Source organism: Myotis davidii, unplaced genomic scaffold (assembly GCF_000327345.1).
Source record: "Myotis davidii unplaced genomic scaffold, ASM32734v1 scaffold555, whole genome shotgun sequence".
NCBI classification, from domain to species: domain Eukaryota; kingdom Metazoa; phylum Chordata; class Mammalia; order Chiroptera; family Vespertilionidae; genus Myotis; species Myotis davidii.
Genome location: NW_006286315.1, coordinates 1020250 through 1043702, shown reverse-complemented (window position 1 = coordinate 1043702; position 23453 = coordinate 1020250). Strand labels below are relative to the sequence as shown.

General features: G+C 55.7%; 2 protein-coding genes across 2 annotated transcripts; one reads left to right on the top strand and one right to left on the bottom strand.

The window, feature by feature from the left end:
* Positions 1-1106: 1106 nt before the first annotated feature.
* On the top strand, positions 1107-7245 carry PAM16 (presequence translocase-associated motor 16 homolog (S. cerevisiae)). The gene is made up of 5 exons (XM_015560134.1): positions 1107-1127; positions 5106-5190; positions 6037-6173; positions 6587-6652; positions 7082-7245. The coding sequence occupies exons 1-5, from the start codon at positions 1122-1124 to the stop codon at positions 7166-7168; spliced, it is 381 nt and encodes a 126-aa protein (XP_015415620.1). The 5' UTR covers positions 1107-1121; the 3' UTR covers positions 7169-7245.
* A 723-nt stretch (positions 7246-7968) lies between these two features.
* On the bottom strand, positions 7969-14181 carry GLIS2 (GLIS family zinc finger 2). Its single transcript, XM_015560133.1, has 6 exons — positions 13740-14181; positions 12718-12890; positions 12186-12355; positions 12003-12146; positions 11800-11921; positions 7969-10811 (listed from the first exon to the last, which is right to left on the bottom strand). The coding sequence occupies exons 1-6, from the start codon at positions 13909-13911 to the stop codon at positions 10012-10014; spliced, it is 1581 nt and encodes a 526-aa protein (XP_015415619.1). The 5' UTR covers positions 13912-14181; the 3' UTR covers positions 7969-10011.
* Positions 14182-23453: the final 9272 nt, after the last annotated feature.

The window sequence follows — 23453 nt, the reverse complement described above, 5'->3', positions numbered from 1 at the left end:
AGTAGAGGGGCTGATGTAGTAGGAGTGAATGGTGGAGAGAGGTGAGGGAAGAAGAAACCAGAGAAGTCATCTGTGCCTGGACCGAACTGGAGAGTGGACTGAATTTGCAGGCGGTGTTGGTGGAGAGTTGTGTGTGTTGTCAGGGGAGGCTAGAGCCCTCCTCAGCAGAGGGTGTGGGGGGCATTTGGAAATTCTGTCTGGGGACTTAGAGATTATGAGACTTCAGTTTGCCCAAAGCAGAGCCGACGGTGTCTTGGTTAAATGTCACATTCATTCAAATATGTATCAGGCACCTGCTGCGCCAGCCACAGGCCAGGCCCACACATACCATGGTAAATTGGACAGTTGTGGCCTTGACCTCCCTCCTGCTTAGTTGTGATACCAACAGCTGTTTGCAGGGGCCCTGTGTGAACAGAGCCCCATCCTATCCCAGTGCATCCTTGAAAGAAAGGGGTGAATCTCAGTGGCTGTCTCTGCCCACCAGCCTGAGGGCCTGGAACTGTTCCTCGAAGGAAACATTGCACCTGGGTTTGTCTGAAAGCCAGGCTCCCTTGTTGATGCACTTGATTTGGGATAAACCACATTCCTGAGTGCTCTCCCACCCCCAGCTGCGGGCCTTTGGTCCTGCATTAGGCCAGGATGCTTCCCAGGTGAGAAAGCATGTGTGCTGTCCACAGTGGGTCCCAGGCTCGGAATCCTGGCTCTGACCTCTGTTCCTTAACTGTCAGCTTCGCCTGAAGTTGGATGCTGTGTCGGCCAATTGCTCTGGCCCAGGGTCTTCAGGCCCAGATGTCAGTCTGTGGACTATGGGCTTTCTGAGAGAGGCCTCAGCCAGTGGCTGTCTTCATCACCTGTGGTAGCTATAGTTGGCAGAAGTCCGCTCCCCCATCCGTCTTCAGCTCTGAGCGTAGTTGACCCACAGTTGGAGCTTAGCAGGTGTCTGGGTCTTGAATAGATGGATGAGAGACTTGGCTATACCTCTCATCTCTAGATTATTCAACACCAAGTAGGACCTGGTCCAGAAGCAAAGGCAGCTGTTGAGTTGCTCTGGACCTGCCACTGTCTGTCTGTCCTCTTGGTCTTATGTACATTGCCTCTGAGGGTCTTACAGCTCTCCTGTGATGAAGGTATTATTCTCCCCATTTTGCAGATAAGAAAACAAATTCAGCCCTGGTTGGTTAGAGCAGTGGTCGGCAAACTCATTAGTCCACAGAGCCACGAAGTTTCAATTGCACTGTAGGTGCGCGCCCACGTGTGGTATGTTGTGGAAGAGCCACACTCAAGGGCCAAAGAGCCGCATATGGCTTGCGAGCCGCGGTTTGCCGACCACTGGGTTAGAGCATTGTCCTGATAAGCCAAGGTTGTGGGTTCAAATCCCCGGTCAGGACACATACAAGAATCAGTCAATGAATGTGTAAATAAGTGGAACAGCAAAGTGATGTTTATCTCTCTCCCTGATCCCTCCCTTCATCTCTCTCTAAAATCAATAAACAGAAAAAAATTCAGAGAGGTTGAGTAATTTGCCCAGCGCCACACAACTAATAAGAAGCAAAGCTGGGGCCTGGCTGGCGTGGCTCAGTGGAGTGGTTGGGTGTCGACCTATGAACCAGAAGATCAAGATTTGATTCCCAGTCAGGGCACATGCCTGGGTTGCAGGCTCAATCCTCAGTTGGGGATGTGCATGAGGCAGCCAGTCGATTATTCTCTTTCATCATTGATGTTTCTCTCTCCCTCTCTCTTCCTCTCTGAAATTGATACAAATATATTTTTTTAAAAAAGAAAAAGAAGAAGCGAAGCTGGGGATTCCAGGTTATGTCAGCCCAGCTCCAAAGCAGCATTCTCACTGTGCTTTCACATTGCTTCTGAGGTCCCTGGCTTTTGCAGCCTTCTCCCCTGAGTAACTAGAGAATCTATTAAATGAGCTGCTTTATTGGGAGAAGCTTTGTTACTCCATAGTGACTGGCCATTGTCAAGTTTTGTTAACCAACATTTATTGATCACCTACTGTGTCATCAGGCTCTGTATCAGGCACTTTACACACATTACCTCATTTAATCCTTATGGCAGTCCATTGTTGGTGAGGAATCGGAGGCCCAGGGAGGCTGAGAACTTGTCCAGGGCACACAGCTGGAATTTGCACACGGGTAATCCCAAAGCTTGCCTGTGTAACCACTAGACCACACGGCCTCCCCTGGGAGTTGGCTCTCCCGGGAACCTTGTAGTCAAATTCGGCTCACCAGGCAGCTCCCTTAGCTACTGGGAAACTGCAGAACAGCCCAGCCTTCCCTGCAGCCACAGAGCTCTGGCAGCTGGAACCATGGAGACACCATGCCACTTTGGTTTGAAGCCTAGAGGGGATGGTAGGGGGAATTGCCCAGTACAGCCTTGTTCTTAACATTCATTTTTTTAGCAACAGTTACTGCCCTGGGCAGAGTCAAGGTGGTACAGTGGTGGTGCACTCAGGCATGCGGCAGCAAAGGAGGGTATGTTCTGAAGGTGGAAGGTGCCAGGCCAAGGAAACCCTCTGGAGTCACCTAGTGGCCTGTCAGTCTCTCTCTGTCACTCAAACAGGACCAGCAATTCATCCCAGAGCCTCCTGTCCCACTTGAGCGGCTTTAGGTGGGGTTGGGGAGTCAGGTGAGGCTTCCCAGTCAATAGCATGTCCATTGTTTGTCTTCACACCTGCAAGGCAGCTGGCTGGAGCCCTGATCACAGGAGTCTTCACTGAGCTTTGGTTTCTGGTGTGAAATACAGGGCTTATGAAATTTCCACCCACTAGTGAAATCCAAACCCACTTCCATTTATTAATTCCTGACAGTGGCCCAGAATTACTAGGGAAGGGCAGGTTCAAGGGAGGCCAGTTCTGGAGTCTGGATTGCACTGGAATCTGACAAGACCTTCTGGCCTCTGGGTTGGGTCCTTGCTCCTTGTCAGGTTGCTTTGTTGCCCTTCCTGCAGATCCCAGAACCCTGTGTGAGATGGGCAACCTAGGGATGCCATGGCTGATAGCACTGGCTTTGGGATCCTTGCCCACCTTCCCCTGAGTACTAGCTGTGTGTCCTTGGGCTGGTCTCTAAATACCTCTGTGCTTTAGTGTCTTTTTTTGTTCTTTTTGTGTTGTTATTTTGTATGTCTCAGTGTCTTGAGTTGTTAGGGTTAAATGGCACAATAGCCCTAGCTGGTTTGGCCCAGTGGATAGAGTGTTGGCCTGCGGACTGAAGGGTCCTAGGTTTGATTCCGGTCAAGGGCAAATGTCCGGATTGCGGGCTCGATCCCCAGTAGGGGACGTGCAGGAGGCAACTAATCAGTGATTCTCATCATTGATGTTTCTATCGTTCTCTCCCTCTCCCTTTGTCTCTTAAATCAATCAAAATATTTGTTAAAAATAAATAGCACAATAAACAATGTGTTTGGCGTGGTGCCTGTCACTCTTGCTTAGATACTTGTTGACTGATAGGAAATCTAAAGACAGAAAAGTACAAAGAGCAAGGGAAACCACTTGGATGTGCCCCATGAGCAGTGTTGACCTGCAGTGAGCATTCTCCAGGTGTCCTCTACCAAGTTTGTACCATCTCTCACACACAGTCATTTTCACATGGGCAGGCTATATGTAATCTCTGTTCACTGTAAGATCTGCACATTTGCCCATCTCAGCTGCCTTCCTGGTCCCCTAGGCTTTTGGCTGCTACCTAGACATTTCTTTTCTTTCTTTTTTTTTTAAATATATTTTATTGATTTTTTACAGAGAGGAAGGGAGAGGGATAGAGAGTCAGAAACATCGATGAGACAGAAACATCGATCAGCTGCCTCCTGCACACTCCCCACTGGGTATGTGCCCGCAACCAAGGTACATGCCCTTGACCGGAATCGAACCCGGGACCCTTGAGTCCACAGGCCAACGCTCTATCCACTGAGCCAAACTGGTTAAGGCCTAGACATTTCTTATGCTTTCTCCCAGTTTGGGCTCCCCTTGGTCCCTCTGCCGAGGAAGCCCCAGTATCCCCATCATAATTCTATCTGCCCTTCAAAACCCATCCCAGTAGAAATACTGTTGTCTTCTAGTAGCTCCATCTCATTCCTGGTTTCCATCCATGCCTCTGGTCACGTGCTTAATGAGACTCCCCACTTGCCTCTGGGGTGCATGGACCCCTATGGTCTCAGGGTGGGACACTGTCATGTGGCACTGCCTCAGGATTTCCCTGCAGGCCAAGAGGTGTGGGAGCTCCAAGGACAGGAGCCCTGCATCTGATTTTATTTTATTGATTTTATTGATTGATTGAGTTTAGGAGAGGGAGGGGGGGAGGTGGAGGTGAGAGAGAAATTGATTTGTTGTTCCATTTATTTATGTATTTATTGGTTGACCCCGTCTGTATGTGCCCTGACCAGGGATTGAACCCACAACCTTGGAGGAACAACACTCTAACCAACTGAGCAACTGGGCCAGGGTTGGGCCCGTGTATCTTTGTAGTCTAAATGTTGCCTCTCAGTGAGTGAGAGAGTGCATGAGTGAGCCGGTGGAGGAATACGTAACAGCCCTGCGCTTCCTCATTACTTGGTCCTTGATGTGCTTGTCTAAATGCCTGCCTCATGGCCTTTCCCTCCTGGAAGGTACAGAGTTTTTGCTGTGTTGTGTTGAATGGAGTACACTTGAATAGTGTTGGGAAAATTAGAATGTCACCAGTAGAATGAAGGTTGGACCAGCCGGTCCCAGAAACACAGAAAGTGCCCTCGTTGGCCTAGATGCCAAAGTGAGTGAGAGGGTGAGTCTGGGCCTGGCCCTAGTTCTGGCTCCTGGCCTCGGTGTTATTCCTGACGCCAGAGGCCCCTGTGCCCTGCAGCCACTGTGCTGTGGCTCCTGTCTGCCTCTCCCAGAGGCCGAGGGAGAAGCCGAGTGGTGTGCCCTGGGGACTTGGTCAGGTTTACCCCCTCACCTGCTACCTCTTGAACGCCTGAAGCCACCCAAAGTAGCTTTTCTTTAGAAAAGGCCTGTGGCTGCCGTTTTGTGTTTTATTACCTCAACTTTCTGGGGGCCACTCCACAGCCATTTCCAGGGTGCCACCTCTGGGGGCTGCAGCCTGCTAACCAAATGCCTGCTTTGCCAACAGGCCAAGTACCTGGCCCAGATCATTGTGATGGGGGCACAGGTGGTGGGTAGAGCCTTTGCCCGGGCCCTGCGGCAGGAATTTGCAGGTAAGTTTGACCCCTGTCTCTCCCTGGGGTGGGAGCTCCTGCCCAGGTCAGATTTTCCCCATAGCAATGAGCCTCTGCATGCTGGGCCAGTTGTGAATGCAGGATTTCTGTGGGTTAGGGTTCTGGCAGCTTGGGTAGCCTGGGGCACTTCCCATGGTTGGGGGCAATGATGGACTGTGAAGCATTCCCATAAGAGAGAGACCTGGTTGACAGGAGCATACAGGCAGGAGCTGGCAAACTGGCCTACCTAGCCATTTGCTTTTGTAGATAAAGTTTTATTGGAACACAGCTATACCCTCTGGCTGCTTTTAAGACAGAGTCCAACATGGACTAATTGGCCTGCAAAGCCCTCTGATCCCTTAAGTAAAAGTGTACGGGCTTCTGAATCTAGGGTCATTGAAAAGGATGTGGTCACCAGAGGCAGCCTGCTTTGGTGTCCTAGGTAACCAGTGGGCAGAGCTATTGCTGCCTCCTCTTGCCACAACTTTGCTCTGCTCCCCTTAGCCTAAAGATCCCCAACTCCCTAAGTGCCCAGATGAGGGATCAGTAGAGAGAAGAGGGACAGGGTAATCTTTGTGGTCTAGGCTCGGGACTAGGCTCCTGGTTTGGTGACTAGACCCTGCCCCCTAGTGGAGCAAATCTGTCACTTCAATACCCTTCCAACACTGCCAACCCCCTACCCCCACCCCACCCCCTCCCCCGCCAAAAAAAGAAACCACTCCTGGAGAAATGCCCTCTGGCCACTTCTGCCTCCATGTGTCACTTGGCAGGGGTGAGCCACCTACATGGAAGGCCAGGTGAGCTCTGGGCTGCTGAGGGTTGAGCACTAACCCCATGTTCACACAGCCAGCCGGGCAGCAGCTGATGCCCGGGGACGAGCCGGACACCAGTCTGCAGCCGCCTCTAACCTCTCCGGCCTCAGCCTCCAGGAGGCGCAGCAGATTCTCAATGTCTCCAAACTGAACCCCGAGGAGATCCAGAAGGTGAGGGCACTGGGCTGGCTCTGAGACAAGCAGACCAGAAAGGGGGTGGGAGGGCAGGCCAGCAGCGTGGGTAAGAGTAAAGGAGGCCTGGCAGGAAGGGGTAGGGTAGATTTGGGGTACAGCCAGCTGGGACTCCAACTTGTGGGAGCCAGTGTCCCTTGTTAGTTTTTAGGCCCAAGGGAGGCAGTAGCAGGGGCATTGAGCAATTGGTGGTAGCAGCCAAACCCCTCCCTCCATGGGTACCTGTTCACCTTTCTGCCCCTTAGTGGTTGTAGTGGCTTCCTGTGTGGCGTTTCAGGCATGCAGGGCGGAGGGATCGAGCCCTTTTGCTTTCCTTCTTTGTCATCTCCTAGCTTCCCCCGCCTCTGTAACCCAGAGACTGCACACCTCTCACCGTCTCCCCTCCTCTGCAGAAGTATGAACACCTATTCAAGGTGAATGATAAATCTGTGGGCGGCTCCTTCTACCTGCAGTCAAAGGTGAGTAGTGTTTGCTGCTGGGAGGAGGGCAAGCCATGTTCTAGGTAGTTCAGGGCTTGGCAGGTAGAAAGATGTGTGAGCCTTTTCCTGGTGCCCCAACCTCAGGGAGACCCCCTAAACTGTCACTCCTTTTGGCTGCCTCGGCCGTTGGGTTCTGTCAGGCTGAGTCCTGCATCAGCCTGGACAGTGGCCCTCCCAACAGCCATGACTTTGAGGGAAGAGGACCATTAGCTGGTGGGTTGCTAGAAGCAGCTTCAGATCCCATATGACAGTCCACATGCCCTGGGCTGTCTCCTTGTAGGGGGAAGTCCCCAGGCCACCTTTCCCACCCCAGGCACTAGACCTGCCTCCTGCTGTTGGGACTCACAGCTGGAATTGGACCATCTTGTGCAGGCCACCCTACCCAGCTGTTTGTAACTCCTTCCCCAGGTGGTCCGAGCGAAGGAGCGCCTTGAGGAGGAGCTCCGAATCCAGGCCCAGGAGGACAGAGAGAAAGAGAAGAGGCCACAAACGTGACCACTGGCTCCTCCCCCCCGCCCCCTTCCACCTCTAATTTATAGCTCGTTAATAAATGTCTTTTCCGCATTTCTCAATTGCACATCCAGATTCCAGAAAACAGACTGCTCTTCCTGCCAGCCATGGGATGGTGGGAGAAGGGCAAGGGGCTGGGTGGGTAAGTTTGGCAAGAAGCCAGGCAGCCTACCCACCTGGCCCGGCCTGCCCGTGGAGAGCCAGCCAAGTTCTGTTATGTACTGGACACAGCCACTCCTGCTGTCAGTGCCAGCACCAGGTCCCTCCTATAGTATGGCCATCCTTGGATCTGCCGCTGCCCTTCTCACCTGGGGACAGAGCCCTGGGCACCCAAGCTGTCGCAGAGCACCTCTCCACACTGAGTTTGACTCTAGCATCGCAGTGATTGGGGCAGAATGCTCCATGTACAGCTGGGGAAGAGAAGCCTCTCATTGCACGGAGGCCCTGGAGCTGGGTCTTCCTAAGGGCTAAGCCACTTACCAAAGCCACAGCAGGTACTGCAGGACAGGCAGCTAAGCCTGTGTGCTTTGTCTGGAATCTTGCTTTTCAGCTCCTAGCACTCCTGCTCCCTCAACACCTGACCCTTCCTTGGATCCAAACCCACCCAGCCCCTTGCAGCTCCCAGCAGAATGTTGAGGTGATGGCACCCACAGGGTTAGGAGGAAACCCCAGAACGGCCTCTGGGTGCCGCAGGCTGGAGTGGGTGACCTTAGAGCCAGACACAGGACAGTTGGAAGTGATCTCTTGTTGGGTGGCTCAGCTTCTGGCACAACCACAACAGAAACCATCTTTGCAACTCACTTTTATTGTTTCTTTATAAACTTCCTCTCACATGGAGGAATATATTGTTATAGTCATTAGCTTATCTTTTTTTTTTCTTTTTACTCTATGCTAACAGCAGTGGAGCCAAGAGGAGGAAAAACATAAGCTACGATAGAAAGGCACTTAGAACCTGTTAAAATACTGATATCCTGGAATGTGCAACAACAAACCAACAACAACACATATACCAGCTCTCTTGAGCCTGGTCTATCACTGAGTCACATGCTGAGCTAATGTCATCTTCCAGTGCCCTGTTCCTCTGCTCCCTGGGCTTCAATTGCAAACCCAAACCCCTCATCCCCCAACTGGGGACTTAAAGGGCCTGGGGCCCTTCATGGGGTGGGGATGCCTGGGTCCTGGATGAAGCCTGAAGGAGACCAGCTCCTTCCTGTTCTGCTCACAGCCCCTTCGAGAGGCAGAGCCAGCACTGCCAGGCCCTGTTAGGGCGGGCTGGGTCAGGGTGACCCCTCTAGGACAGAAGGGCAGTCCAGAAAAGGGTAGGGGTCAGCAGAGCTGCTGAGGAACAGTAGGGGGACTCTGGAACTGCAGGGCTACTACGGACCCCACTGCTGTCCTGCAGCTCCCTTGTTCTGTCAGGGAAAGGGAAGGGTTGCTCACTGATGCCAAGGACTGGGCAGGCCTGGAGCCAAAGCTGTGCCTAGACCAGTGCCTCGGCACAGTGAGGGTTCAGGGTGGGGAAAGCACTTGCTGCGTCCCCAGGGCCTGGTGGGAGAGCCCATTCCCGAGGGTCAGGTGGTGGGCACCTGGAACACCAGCATCCTTGGCTTATTCTGGCCCCTGGGGTTAAAAAAAAAAGTCTAGGACAGGGGCTCAGATGGAAGAAGCCAGAGGAAACAGCATGTCTTAAGTCCAGGCTTCCACCAACTTCCCCCTCCCAGGTGGAGGGGCTGGGCCTCCCATAGCCAGTCTTGACTGCTTCACCATCCCCCCAGCCCAAGGCCTCAGTCCATGGCCTCTGGAAAGCTCCTGTGCCCAGCACTGGCCTGTAGCCCTCCCTTACCTGTGTGCTGGCTGTGACTTGGCACCCCCAGAATGAGAAATGTCCCAACCTGGGGTCATCCCCAGCCAGCTTCCAGCCTCCTACCAGCCTGCAGGTGTCTGCAGCCCCAAGTGCAAGAGGGACACTGCCCCAGGCCAGGCCCACCCCACCTGTTCCCTGAGCCAGGCCTGCCCGAGGTCCTGGCACCTCCCTTCCCCACACTCCAAGGATCCCTACAAGGTAGAGGGGGGAGGCCAGTGGTAAAGAGGCAGCTGAGTGGTCAGCTGTTCCCTCATTTTGGAGAGCACCATCCAAACCAGAGAAGGGCTGCTTCGGATAGGTCGGTAGGTGATGAGGGGCAGTGGGCCGAGCAGGCCTCCCTCTCTGAGCAGGAGGCACCTTGTCATAAGGATAAGGTGGCTCTTCCTGTGGCTTTGCAGGGGCCTGCGTCTGTCTTGCTCTCCCTCTGGAGGGTGGGCCAGAGGGAAAGGGGTCCAAGGAGCCCCCGAGTGGGAGCCTGGTGAAATCGGGCAGGATGGGTAGGGGCCTCAATCCCAGGGCTCCTCATCACAGCTTACCACATGAAGGGGTGCAGAAGCCCTGGGCCAGCAGAGGGGCAGATGCCACCCCACCTGCCCCCACTGCTGGGATGTGGCTGGCAAGTGACAAGTTAGGGAAGGAGGGTGACCAGTCCAGGTTGGCCACTGGGTGAGGGAGGCACCAGGGTGGAGGACAGGGCCAGGAGACTGAGGGTCAGAGGTGAGCAAGGCCTCAGCACTCGGGCTCAGGTCTCTCTGGCGCGTAGGCAGTTCCTCCTTTGGGAGCCGGGAACACCAGCAATGACCTAGCACCATCCTTGCCACCCAGCTTGTCTGGGGCTGGGGCTGGGGCTGCCAGGGGAACACAGCCAACCAGGCCCTGGGGGCAGGACATTATTGCTATTTCGCAGAAAAGTTTCCGTTCGTCGGGGCAGGGCTGGGAGCTTCGGGTCGTCCCTGGGATGAGTTCAGTTCACCACAGCTGGTTTGAGCAGCACTGAGCCCGGCGGAATGACCACCCAGCCAGGGGCCAGGGCCTCTGGGCTGCTGGCCGCCGAATTGACACCTGTGGACAGGTCCAGCACGGTGCCTGGCAGCAGGGGGAGTCCTTCCGGGCTGGGCCGGGAGCGGCCACTCTCAGTCCTCTCCAGGGGGGTCTTGCGGCCCTCCAGGCCAAGGGCCCTGACTGGCACTGCCCCACGCCCCTTCTCCCCCTCGGCCTTGCCACCCGTGGAGCCAGCCAGGAGGGAGACCACAGGCAGGCCCAGTCCACCAACCCCAAAGGGTGAGGGCATCAGTGGGTTCTTGGCCAGATTGAGGGGCAGGACAGGGCCTGGCAGCTCATGGCCCATGCCTGCCCCACTCCCCCCACCCCCACCATTGCCACAGGCCAGGGCACTGAGGTCAAGGGGGCCGGGGGCCAGAGGCAGGGGCAAGCCGGGCAGGCCAGGGCCTCCGAAGAGGGCAGCCGGGTTGGGGATAATGATCTGGGCCCCACTGACATAGGGGCTGCCATCGGGGGCAGGCAGTGGTGGTTTGGGGGGTGGGCGCAGTTGTAGGAGCTCCTGCTGCTCATGGGACACGAAGTGGCCGTGGGCCTTGATGTGCTTGCGCAGCGAGCTGGGGTCCGTGTAGCGCTTGTGGCAGCCAGGCATCTTGCAGTAGTAGGGCTTGTCCACGTAGTGGGTTCGAGTGTGCTTGAAGCGGTCACTGGAGTTGGAGTAGCGCTTGTTGCAGCCCTCATATGGGCAGACGTAGGGTTTCTCACCTGCAAGTGGGGCTGGTGTGAGAGGTCTCCCAGCCCAGTGTCCTGCCCACACCTACTACCTACTTGGCAGACCCCAGACCAAGATGTCCTTGAAAGTACAGACTCCCATTTGAGGGGCAGTGTCCTCAGCACCTGGCATGAGATGTGACTCTAGGTAGAGGCAGCAAGGCACAGCCACTGAACAGCCAGCCTGGTTACCCTCAGAACCCCTGTGCACTGACTGTGTGCCCTTGGCCTTAGTGCTATGCTTCACATTGCAGGTGACAACAGCCACGTCAATGAGAACTGATAAACCTGATTACAGACTTCCATAAAGCCCCTACTAGTGGCAAGCCCACAGTGAGCACTGCATGAATGCCGACTGCCCTTTGTGCAGCCTTTACTCAGCAGAATGGCTCCACATTTACTAAACGCCTGCTCCCTCACTGACCAGGATGGAGCCACGTGTGGCTATGGGCCTTTGAAGTGTGGCCACTCCAAATTGAGATGTGCTGTGAGTGTAAAATACATACCGGATTCTGCAGACTTCAAACGAAATGAAGATTTTCAGTGTCTCATTGATATATTTTTAATTTTGAAATGATAATACTTTGGACATAATTGGGTTCCAGAAAATATATGATTACAGTTCATTTCACCTATTTCTCTGTACTTCAATGCAGCAATTAGGAATTTTAAAATCAGGTGTGTGGCTCTGTTGGCCAGTGCTGGCCCTACTGTGTGCTGGCGTATGGTGAGGAGCGAAGCAGACATAGTGAGTGCAGTCGCAGGTGGCATGAGTCAGACAATCTCACAAACAACAATGCCGAGTGTGGCGGGAAGACCTGCCTGTGCTCCGGTTTTTGAGGGTCTCACCTACAGAAGAGGCTTCCCCCAGCAAGTAGAGCTCGAAAAGGGACCGTCGACAATGGGATGCATCCCTGTCTCTTGGGTGCCCGTGGATAGCCAGGCGCCTGCCCAGCTGCTACCCTCCAGCACCCCCTCTCACCTGTATGTGACCGGTTGTGGATTTTCAGGTTCTCCAGGCGGGAGAAGCTCTTGCTACAGGTGGGGCAGCGGTGCGGCTTCTCGTTGGTGTGTGTGCGGATATGGATGAGCATCTTGTACCTGCTCCAGGGAGGGCATAGAGCACAGCTCAGCTCAGTGGACACCTGTGCCCCCTCCCTCCTGCCAGCTCTCGCCCTTCCTCACCTGGCATTGAAGCCTCGACCGTGACGGGCGCAGCCTTCCCAGTGGCAGCAGTACCCCGCATCCTTCTCTGGCTTGACATGGTAATCATTAACATGATCCACCAAATCTTGCAGGAGCTCAAAGAGCTGGTTACACTGTGGGGCCAGGGAGGGTTCTGAGCCCATGTGAGGCCACCTGCCCCATCAACGACAAACCAGCTGCTTGGGCAGGGGTAGCTCTGGCGAGAGGCACTTGTCCTTCGGGGGGGTGAGGAAGGAGGAAGCAGGCAGATGCAGGGCTCCCCCCGAGCCCAGAGGCAGGAAGAACTGGAAGGAGCTGGGGACACTGTCCAGGTAGCGCAGAGGCTGGAAATCCTGGGAGGAGAGGGCGAGGGGCAGAGGTGGTCAGTGCCCCGTGGGGCCAGCAGGGCCAGACCCCTTCTGTCTCCTATAGCAAGTTGAGTTGTCCCCACAATATGTCCTAGTCCTAACCCTCAGTACCTGTGTGACCTCACTTGAAATAAGATCTTTATAGATGTGATCAAGTTAGAAGTGTGGTCTAGACAGGGTGTGTGTGTGTGTGGCAGGGGGGTGAGGGGGGGGGTCCTAAATCCAGTGACCGGTCTTATACGAAAAAAAAGGAGATTTGGATAGAGACACACATCGAGGGAAAAAGGCCACGTGACAACAGACAGAGATTGGAGTGATGTAGTTCAAAACCCACACCTCCTCCTTACCGGGGCAGTAGGGACTGTGGGCAGGTCACCATTGCCTTGGCGCTCGGGGGACAGCGAGCTGCTGCCATTGGGGGAGTCCAGTCCTGATGATGGTGACAAGCTGAGGTCTACCAGTGGGGCTGCTGAAAAGCGTCCCTCCACCTTCTCAGGGAACTTGGGGTTCAGTAGGAAGCCTAAAAGAGAAGCACAATTCAGGGGTGCTGGAGTCAGGAGTCCTGGCGGGCTAGGCCCTCCCACCTCTAAATCCTAAGCCATGACCCTGAAAGCAAACCCCAGGCATGCCACACCCCCTGGCCACCTGGGACCCCAGGTATCTGAGCAACAGCCTATATAACTGACAAATGTGATCTCGGCCATCATGAGAGCTCGGCCATCAGTTGCCATGAAAAGTGGGAAGTATCCATTTTACAGATAGAATGATCTGGTATATAGGGTGAGCAACTGACCAGGAATGTGAAGCGAGGAGCTTCCCATCACATTGGCAGGTAGGGACCTTTTTAACTTTCCCCAGGCCCCGTCTGCCTCAGTGCTCCCCTCCAAAACGCGAGGGTTGGCTAGGTTACTTCTAGAGCCTTCAAACTCAGAAGGGGTAGATGTGGTTCTCAGGCAGCAGAGGCAGAGCAGGAGGCCTGAGCCCGAAGCAGCCTGAGAAACACTTGCTGGGCCAGGTCCCCAACTCTATTGACTGCTGGCCACCCGCCCTGCCTCAAAGCCCAGGAGCGGGGTCTCAGGGCCTTTGTTACCACACAGAACCTCTGCTTCCCCTCCTCAGCTCCTCCACCTCCTCCCAGGGACCTCAACTTGAATCCTGACTCTGCTGTCCCAGCTTTATAAACTGGGCAGGTAACTTCCTTCCTCCTGGGGACAATGTGACCTCCAAAGATAAACTGCCAGAGTGTGGGGAGCACTCTAAGCCAGAAGCTGTGAGGGGCTGCAGTTATGTCCTGGTGGGCACACCTTGGACATTCTATTGCCACAGCTCCATCAGGGCCCAGAGACCATGGCCTGACCCAGTGCAGTACCTGAGGGCGGGGAGCCCGGGGAGCATGGAGTGGGGCTATCGTCCACCAGGCCAAGCTCCCTGTGCAGAGCTCGGTGCCGGACCACACTCAGGGTCCTCTCTCGCTTTTCTCTCGCCGCCCGGAGCTTGGTGATGCTCAGCTTCAGGTCAAGCGGCTCGTCCAAGGAGTGCATAGTGGTGGGGGGCTGGGGTTGGAGGTGGCAAGCTGGTATTCAGGCAAGAACCTAGGGGAGGACAGGAGCTGTGCTGTGACACTGTGATCCCAAGTCCTCCTTGGGCTACATTCATTAAAGCCCACAGGAGAGGGAGGCAGTGTGTGTGCAGGTGTGCGAAGGCTGTCTCCCCAGGTAGGGAAACCTTCTGAGCGGCCTGGCCAGCAGGTATCATGAAGAGAGCCAACCATCTACTCAGATCTTCCATGTCCACTTCCCACAAGTCTTTTCTGGTAGGCAAAGCTCAAAGAGTCCATTTTGCCATAAAACCGAGTTTTAGAGACCCTGCCTCAGATCACAGAGCTAGGAAGTGGTAGAGCTACCAGATTCAAGGTCAGATCTCCCAAGAAATAACCAGCCAAGTCCCAGAGGTCATTTCTGACTGAGTGGCAAGTCATACCTGGAGCACATGCCTGGTTTGAGCCAAAAGACCCAAAACCAGGCCTAAGGAGCAATAGGTGTTCTCAAAGGTGGCCACGGGAGGTCCTCAGCTACTGACTGCTGAGGGATGACTGCGATCTGTGGTCACCTCTAAGGGAACAAAGCTGAGAGATGGCTGAGCAAAGCCTGGCCCCAAGGGATGGGGGTGCAGACAGGTGGCATTGCCTCACAGGTGAGATCAGAAGAGGTGTCCATAGGCCCAGGGAGCCAGAGGGCTCTGGGCCGCCACTAGGGGGCAGCTGGGGGCTGTGGCCCAGCCAGGACAGCCAGGGGCAGGGTTGGAAGGAAGTGGACCAGCTCTGTCTGGTGGTTACTAAAATATATGCATATATCATTTTTTTTTTTTTTTTTGGTGATGACATTCTTTTATTACGAGTTCTCATGCTGGAATTTGTACCATTTTCTTAGAATGTCTCAGTGAGGTAATTTTCTTCACATAAAAATGACCCAAAAGCAAGGTCAACTCCTCATTCCAAATTAAAACTTCTTACAGAAGCAATCTTTTCACATGCGGGGAAGCAGTCACAGTGTTTCCTTGCATTTGTTAACTGAGATGATTACTCCCTGAAAACCTATCTGCTAAACAAGCCAACACTGAGATACTCCCTGCCATCCACTGAATCCAGGTTTTCACTATTTATTTTTTTTAATTTTTTAAAAAATATATTTTATTGATTTTTTACAGAGAGAAAGGGAGAGGGAGAGTTAGAAACACAGATGAGAGAGAAACATCAATCAGCTGCCTCCTGCACACTCCCTACTGGGGATGTGCCCGCAACCAACGTACATGCCCCTGACCGGAATCGAACCCGGGACCCTTGAGTCCGCAGGCCGACGCTCTATCCACTGAGCCAAACCGGTCAGAGCAAGGTTTTCACAATTTAAAACAGAATAATCCCGTCAGCACCATGTGGTAAGAGACTGTGCATGTTTTGTTTGGTGTGTCTCCTGGGGCCAGTGTTGCCTACAGAGCTTTTGGTGCTCTCTCCACGGAGCAGGACAGGGGAGGACAGCCCTCACATCCCCGCTCGTTTTCTCCAGGTCAAGCCCCTCAGCAATTTAAACAGTCCTCACCTAGTCCCAAGCCCTGGCTCATCCATTTCCTAGGACAAGCTCCACTTTTTTGTTGTTGTTAATCCTCACCCAAGGATATTTTTTCCCCATTGATTTTTAAAAATATACATTTTTATTGATTTCGGAGAGAAAGGGACAGGGAAAGACAGAAACATCAATGATGAGAAAAAATCACCGATCGGCTGCCTTCTGCATGCCCCCCATTGGGGATCGAGCCCGCAACCCCGGGCATGTGCCCTTGACCGGAATCGAACCCAAGACCCTTCAGTCCAATGGGCCGTCACTCTATCCACTGAGCCAAACCAGCCAGGGGTTCCCTTTGATTTTTAGAGAGTGGAAGGAAGGGAGGGAAGTGGAAAGTGAGAGAAACATTAATGTGAGAGAGACACATCGATTGGTTGCCTCCCACATGCGCCCATTCGGAATAGAACCTGCAACCCAGTTAGATGCCTTTGACTGGGAATCGAACCCAAGATCCTTCAATGAGCGGGCTGACCCTCTAAGCATTTAGCAACGCCGGCCAGAGCTAGGCCAAGCTCCACTTTTGCTCAGACCCTCCAAGCACACAGAGAACTTAGGACCCTCAGCTTCTGGGGACACATACAAAGGCCACCAGCACATGCTAATATTAGAGTCTCTAAGCCTGGGGGGGGGGGGGGTATTGCATTATCAGAGCACCGTTGGCTGCACTTGGCCATGGGACCCAGGTCTGTGATTTGACTTGTTCCTGTTAAACTCCATCAGGTAAGAGCCAGCAGATCCGTTTGGATTTGCCCCTCAGGCCATGCATGAGCCAGGAGCTCCCAGCCATGCAAGGGGGGCTAGGACCAGACTGCCTCCCTGCCCTTCAGGAGCCCCAGATCCAGGCGGACAGGTGAGTGAATGACAGTGATGGGTAGCCATGGGCCCCCTCCAGTTCCTGGATGTGGGAGGCGCTGCCCTCTGCCTAACCCACCCCCAAGTCATGTCAGTTTGTCTGTGTGCCTGCCTGTCCCTCCACCTGTTTATTTTTAGACACAGGCCCCTTCCAACCTCCCTGAAGCTCCTCTGTGTTAGGAGCCTGGAAAGAGAGGAAGGAAGTAAATATTTATGCTGATTAAGAATTCAGGAGCCAGGAAGGGCTGGTGGCCTGGCCCTTGGCTGGCCTGGGGCCACAGGCCTCCCCAAAGCCTCCACTTCCCACCCCCAACCCCCAACCCCACCTTGCAGAGAAGGGGACCATGAGGGCAGAATCGTTTGGAGATGAGAATTCAAAGTGACACTGACTCTCATTGGCGTCGTTGTCCAAGCAACATCCTTTGGCACTTGCCCCACTGCCCTCCTCCCAGACCAGAGGGGACCAGGGAGGAGCCCTGAGCACCTTGTTCTGAAGACCTGAAGGAGATACTGCCTCAATCCAGAACCAGGGAGGGCCCCAAAAGGAACCTGTCCCCCAGGGTGGGGCCCAAGGTGGGAGAGGGTACCCCTGCCCCCCACTACGGCCCTTGGGTTTTGCCCAGGGTTTCATTCTGATGGGAGCCAGAGCCCAGCCTCTCCACTCCTGGAAAAGGAGGAAGGCGCCTCCCCCAAAGCCCACAGTCCCAGCAACCTCATCCCCAGGCTGGCCTCACCCCAATTTCCCTCCCAATGGGGGCCCCACTCCAAGGGGAAGATGCCGGTGACCCCACTCCTTGGCCAACCTCAGTGTCCTCTTTCACCCCCATCCCCCAGGCAGTTCTGGACTCCAGCTCCTCTTTGTTCCTGGGCTGGGTGAAGGGGGCGGGTGAGAGCCAGCTATGCTCGCGGGAGGCTGAGGGGACAACCCGGCTGGAGACCCTGGGGCTGGCGCTGTGATAACCCGCAGAGGCCAGCCAGCCACCACCCGATTTAATGCCCGGCAACTAGGGAGGTGGGGAGGATGGAGATGCTCAAAAGGGCAGCTGTCTTGTTCTGAGGGTGCAGACAAGTTTCTTAACCAGGGGTGGGGCCCGCAATAGGCGGGGGGCCACGAGTCTCCACCCCGAGGGGGCACTCAGCAGGCACCCCGTGGGTGCGGCACGGAGTCCCCTGGGAATCTGGCTTGATGATGTGACTCCGCTCTGCTGGTGCTGGTGTGGGGTTGTGGGGCTCTGTGTGGGCGGGATGCTGGGTGGGGAGGCAACGCAGAGGTGGTTACGCTGCCTGCCGGGTGCTGCACAGCAACTCCAGCTGCGAAAGGAACTAATTAGAGTGAAGGGAGCTGAGGGAGCGTGGGGCGGTGTGGGGACCACCCAGGTGGTGGGGGCGGGCCGGCTGAGCCTAGACAATGGCTGCTATTGTGTGTTGCCTGTGGCCCAGCAACCCGCCTCAGCTGCTGGGCCCACCAAGACCCACCCCCCTGCCCCATATCCCTGGCCTACCTGGCAGGTCCCCCCAACACTTCTCCCCTCCACAGGCATAGCACTACATGGGGAAACTGAGGCCCTGTGGCTAGGGTGGATGGCATACAGAACGGGGGATCAACATCCATTAAATACCTACCCTTCATGTACTGTTTGTCCATGAATTCTCTGAACCCTCGCAAACCCCTACTGTGAGTAGATGTAGTCATTTTCCCTCATACAGATGGGGAAACCGAGGTTCGAGGTCACCAGGATAATAGGCGCAGTTTGGAATCTGCTCTGGATTAAGCCCCTCCTTGCCTGCTCGGGGGAGGACGGTGGGCTGCCCTGAGCCGGGAGGAGTGCCTGTGTAGGCGGAGGGGGCTCTGCACAGCCACCCAGAAGCACTCAAGGTTTCCTTGGCAGAAGCAGAGAGGGTGGGGTCCTCGGTAAGTTGGGGGCTCTCTCCTCACAGCAGCGTAGAGCCAGGTCCCTGACCACCAGCATTGTCAAGGACAACATAAGGAACACCCCTTATTCTCAGAGTAGCCCTGAAACTACCCTTTGGTCAGCCATGGCTCATCCAGCTGAGGACTTACGGACAATTCCAAGATGCAACTCTCGGAAGCCCGTGTGGCTTTCTTGATAGAGACTGGAGAGAGGAAGCAAGTCCCTGGCCTCCCTTGTGCTCCATGGGTGCCCTGTGTCTGGTGATTAGCACCATCACTGCCCACATGCTGGTCGTACAAACGGAGAAACTGAGGCCCCGAGAGAGAGAGCACTGCCCCAGGACTGGAAGCCATGGGTGAATATTACAGGATAACAGTATCAACAGCCAGTTGTTGATAGTTGGGGAACGTGCTAGCATCTGTTCAGGCAGGTGCTCTTTCGTCCCCATTTTACAGATGCAAAAACAGAGGCTCAGGGAGATTAAATAATCTGTCCAGGGTCACACAGTTTGTCTGTGGCAGAGCTGGGTTTTAAGCCCAGGTGAGTCCAGAAACCGTGTTCCCCATTAGCCTCTTCCTCCTGTGCCAGTGGATGTGGGGAGAAGCAGGCAAAAGGGCTCCAGCTTGGCACCCTCTCCCTGCCCAGGGGTTTGCCTGAGCTAGTGCAGAGCCTCGGAGGGGCAGAAGGCAGTGGGTGGGCGCTGGAGAGGCCGGCTGGGGGGTGGCCACAGGGAAGCTTGGAGAGCTGCAGGCAGATATGCTGCCAAAGCAGAGGGCCCACAACCCTGCATTCCTGAGAACCGCAGCAGCCCCACCCTGCTCTGGCCAAGAGTTCCACCCTCCATGGCAGCCAAGCAGCAGGGGCTAGCGACAGGGGCAGGCCTCCTCCCCTCCTGGTCCCCTTTCCTGACTGGCCGCAGAGCATACCTAGGCTCTAAGCAGGGGGTAGACCCCCTGGGTCTCCAACATGGTTCTGCCACTTCCTACTCATGTGACTTAGGGCAAGTGGGATGGTAATAATAGTCATAACCCACTCCCATTGGGCTTTGGGGAGAAACCAATGCAATGGCGCACAGTCAATGATTACTTAGTGTTTCCCATTGGTAAGCGACATTCAGCACCTCGAACAGTGCTGGGTGCATAGTAGGTACGTAATCAGACTTATGGAATAAATTGTCACCATAGCTGAGTTCTCCAGCCTCTGGCCAGTCTAGACTTGTGAGGGCAGCTGAGGAGAGGACTGGCCCCCCCGCTGTTCCCACAGACACTGCAGTCTCACACTCATCTGGGAGCATGTGGGCTTCGGTTTAGGGTGTAACTGAACAAGTGTGTGCCCCTCAGAGAGCCTCAGGCCTCTGCTGTCCTGTGGAAGGGCCACAGCAGACCGTGGTCACTTCCAGAGACTGACTGCTTCAAAGAAAGAACACTGGGAGGCCCTGGAGAGGTTCTGAGCGGCCCTGGAAGGAGCAGGCCTCCTCCCAGGATGAAGGGGAGGGGCTTATCCTGAGGCCTCTGCCCAGCAGGTCCCAGGAGAGGGGCCAGGGCAGGCAGCATTTCCTGGAAGAGCATGGGGTTTGACTTCCCTGGGAACCTCTTGCTCCCAAGACAGGCCCCTCCCCCATCACCACAGGGGTGCTCAGCCAGGGCCCTGGGCGTTCCCTGATCCTCTGCGAGCACCCCCAGGTGAACCAGCCAAGGCTAAGCGCTCTGCTCTGCGTGATGGGGGCCTCGGAAAAGGCCCAGCTGGGCAGCACCTGCGCAGGCATGTTTAGACAGTGCTACCCAGGGCCAGGCTACCGGTTCCAGTCCTCTATGCCTCCACCCCTGGCTGTGGGGCCTCAGACGGCTCCCTGTAGCCCGCTCCGAGCCTTGGTTCCCTCCACCGTCACAGGTACCACAATCACAGGCACAGTCGGGGCACCCTGCAGGACTTGCCTGGCTGGGTGCCTGGCACACAGGAGGTGCCAGCAACTGGTAGCCCTGAGGATTCTGGTTCCTGGCCCCAGGCTGGAGCACCCCATGCAGTAACTTGGCCTGCCAAAGTCACCCAGATAGTTCAGGCAGCACTGGAGCTGGGAGGCATGCAGCTGGCGCCCCCAACACTTGTGCTCCCCAGATGTACTTCCTTCTCCAACATCAGCAGGGTGACACCGGCTGGGGGCAGCAGCTCACACATGGGCCCTAACCAGCAGATGAACACACACACAGATGTGTGTGCCCATCCAGCTGCAGGGTCCAGCCTGGCACAGAGGTCTCCCTTAGACCTGGTGGCTCTAGGCGCCCTAGTGCAGCCCCCGCCCCTTGCCGCCTGCCTGCCTGCAGCCACCTTTGCACAACTATGTCTGGTATTTTCCTGTCTGCCCAGCTTTGGGGGGAGGTGGTATGTGGGGCTATGAGCACTGCCTGCACCTGGGCCTCAGCCAGAGGTGAGCCCGCCAAGCAGCCCCCACACCAGCCCGCCCACACACCCACTGGTCAGCAGGCTGGGAGGGAAGGGCTGGGCCCAGGCTGCCCAAATCCCTGGGAGGGGCCAGCACTGGGGAGCCAGACAGGACACACACCCAGCAAGGCCTAGACACTGGAAGCCCGGGCCCTGCCAGTCAGCACTGCCATTCTCAGTGGGCAGCAGGGCACTCCTCCAGAGCTCTCTGGGGCCAGCAAAGGTGTTGGTCAGTGTCCCACAGGACATGGACGGGCACCCACAACACCCCGCGACATACAGGTACATGCATGTGTTACACCTGTACACATACAGGAGACACACAGGACATGGCAGGTAACCAGTGTCAGAGTCTTAGGCTATGGTAGTGAGCAGGGATGAGTCCTGTGGCCCACCCCTCCCATCACCAAAGGATGGGCACCAGGCCCACTGAATAGCACCTGCCAAGTCCCAGCAGGAGGGGAGGTGGGCAGGACAGGCTCCGGACTTTGGTCTTTCCCTCCCAGCTCATTTACCCCCTCACTCAGTTATGCATTCCAATACCAGGCCCTCCACTCCGTTCCGGAGAATAAAGGGCATCCAGACTTCAGTGGGGGAACTACTGGCAACAGAAAAACAGTATTAGGGGTAAGTTGCTCCTGCCAAGTGTGTGTGGGGGGTGAGGGGGCGCAGATCCGAGTTGGCCATGTGGACATGGGGTAAAGCAAGAGGGAGCATTGGGTCCTAACAAGTTCTGCAGGCTACAATGGCCGGCATGCCTCCCCTCACTATCTCCATTCATCCTCACCACCCTGCCAATTAGGTGCTACTCTCCCCATCTTCCAGGTGAGGACACACTGCGGCTCAGGGCAGTTCAGTCGCCTGCCAAGGTCACAGAGCTGTAAGGAGCACAGCTGGGATTCACCTCCAGGTCCGAAGCCACACTCTAGGCCCAATGCTGCAGAGGCCAGCAGTGTGGCCTCAACTCGCCCACAAGGAAGATGTCTATCATTCAGCAGGGGAGGAGGCTCCAAGGGGAGGCTAGGCCAGGCCCTGGGGGCACTGGGGAGCCGTGGAGTATCCTGCACAGAAAGTGCCATCATCCTTTCCAGCCCAGGATCTCCCCTGCAGGCCCTCCTTTCTCAAGATTCCCTGCCTCCATGAGCTTGGGGCCCATCTCTTAAGTGGCAGCTCCTGTTTTACAACCTTCCCTGTCCCCATAATCTCCTCCAGCTGCCACTCCCCTTCGACCCCCTACTTCAGCAAGTCTTCCCTGATGCAGCCTCTGGCAGCTGTACATGAGCTGTTCTTTCAGGAGCCTGAGAGCGGAGCAGAGGCCCCGGCTCTGTCCCCACACTGCCAGGGCAGCATCCCTGGCCCCGCAATGGCCCTGTACTGCATGTGACACTCACCCTGGGTCCAGGTCCTCACTAATGCCACAGTGTCACCAGCGCTGGAGCATGCCCTCAGTGCCCAGCCCTGCACATGGTGTCATATTCATTGCCCCCAACCTTCAGCCTCAAGTACTCACCTGCCCTGCACCTGGCATTCAGAGCTTCTTTCCAAGAAGGGAGGCTTAGGGCAGGCAGGGATGTCTCTGGGGCCCCAGGCAGTCTGAGCCTTCTAGGGGTGCTGAAAAGCAGGCCTCATGGAGCAGACCACTCCCCCCTCTCACAGTCCCCCACAGCCCACTCCATCCACCCGCATGAACTGGGCATTGATGCAAAGTGCTGGGGCTCAGAGCCAGTAACCAGGCCTGCCCCAGTGTGGTGTGGGCCAGGCTCTGGGCCTCGGTTTCCCCATCCAAGAAAAGAGGAGCTGGCCTAGAATAGGACTGGAGCTCAAGCATCCTGACCATGCTCCTAACAGCACAGTGTCCTTCACTTTTCCTGATACTTGGTCTTCAGTACATGTTTGCCGAGTGAATGACTCTATCTGTGGTGCCACCAGCCAGGTGAGGTGGGCAGGTACAGAAGGGCTTACAGCCCAAAGAAGGAAGTATTCATGCACTTTGAATACTTGGGCCAGGACTCATTCATGGCCCAAGGTCAAGGTGAGAGGCAGGGCCTGGACACAGATTCTTCCTCCTCCCCTGAAGCAGGGCTAGGGTGGGGCAGCTAGAATCGCCCTGGTCAGTTGGGATGACCAGAAGGACCCAGTTTCCCCAGCTTCATCTCCTGCCACTCCCACCCAGCAGTGGCTCAGGGCCGACCCCAGAACAGCTGGGCAAGACCAGGTCCAGCGGGGGCTCTAGCACAAACCCTGGCTCCACCCCATGCCCTTCTTACCAGCCGCCCCACCCTCCCCTGCTTGTCCACTCCAGGCAGCAAAGCGAGTCCAGAAGCCAGGGGGCAGCCTCCAAGCCCAACAGGAAACATGCCAGGCCCGGCCTACTTCAGGCCCTTGGGGCCCAGGGTCCATAAGACCATGCAGGGTGACCACTAGGTGTTCTGAGGTGGTGCTGGGGGCTCGGCCTGGAAGAGGGTGGGGCTGGTAGGCAGACAGCCAGCAGTACTGGGGTAATGGGGGCTGGGCGGGCCTGGGGAGGAAGTCTGGAGCCCCAGGCTGCCGAGGGCGTGGTGTCTGTGTTTGCACCTTTGGAATGTGGCTGATTCACTCTGGGGAGAGCCATGTGCAGCCACTGTTGCTGCCTTGGATCTGACATCTGGAGGCTGAATTCCCGGAGGAGACAGATTCTTGCTAAGCAGATGCCAACTTTGAAGGTCAAACTGAGTGATGGAGGTGCTTTAGAAGGAGGTCCAGAGGCCCCCTCCCTCCCCC

Coding starts and splice junctions, on each gene's coding strand:
- PAM16 (XM_015560134.1), top strand. Junction 5,191..6,036: donor CCTGCGGCAGGAATTTGCAG/GTAAGTTTGACC, acceptor ATGTTCACACAG/CCAGCCGGGCAGCAGCTGAT. Junction 6,653..7,081: donor CCTTCTACCTGCAGTCAAAG/GTGAGTAGTGTT, acceptor CTCCTTCCCCAG/GTGGTCCGAGCGAAGGAGCG.
- GLIS2 (XM_015560133.1), bottom strand. CDS start 13,911: ATGCACTCCTTGGACGAGCCGCTTGACCTGAAGCTGAGCATCACCAAG. Junction 12,356..12,717: donor CCACAGTCCCTACTGCCCCG/GTAAGGAGGAGG, acceptor CTCTCCTCCCAG/GATTTCCAGCCTCTGCGCTA. Junction 10,812..11,799: donor CCACAACCGGTCACATACAG/GTGAGAGGGGGT, acceptor CCCCACTTGCAG/GTGAGAAACCCTACGTCTGC.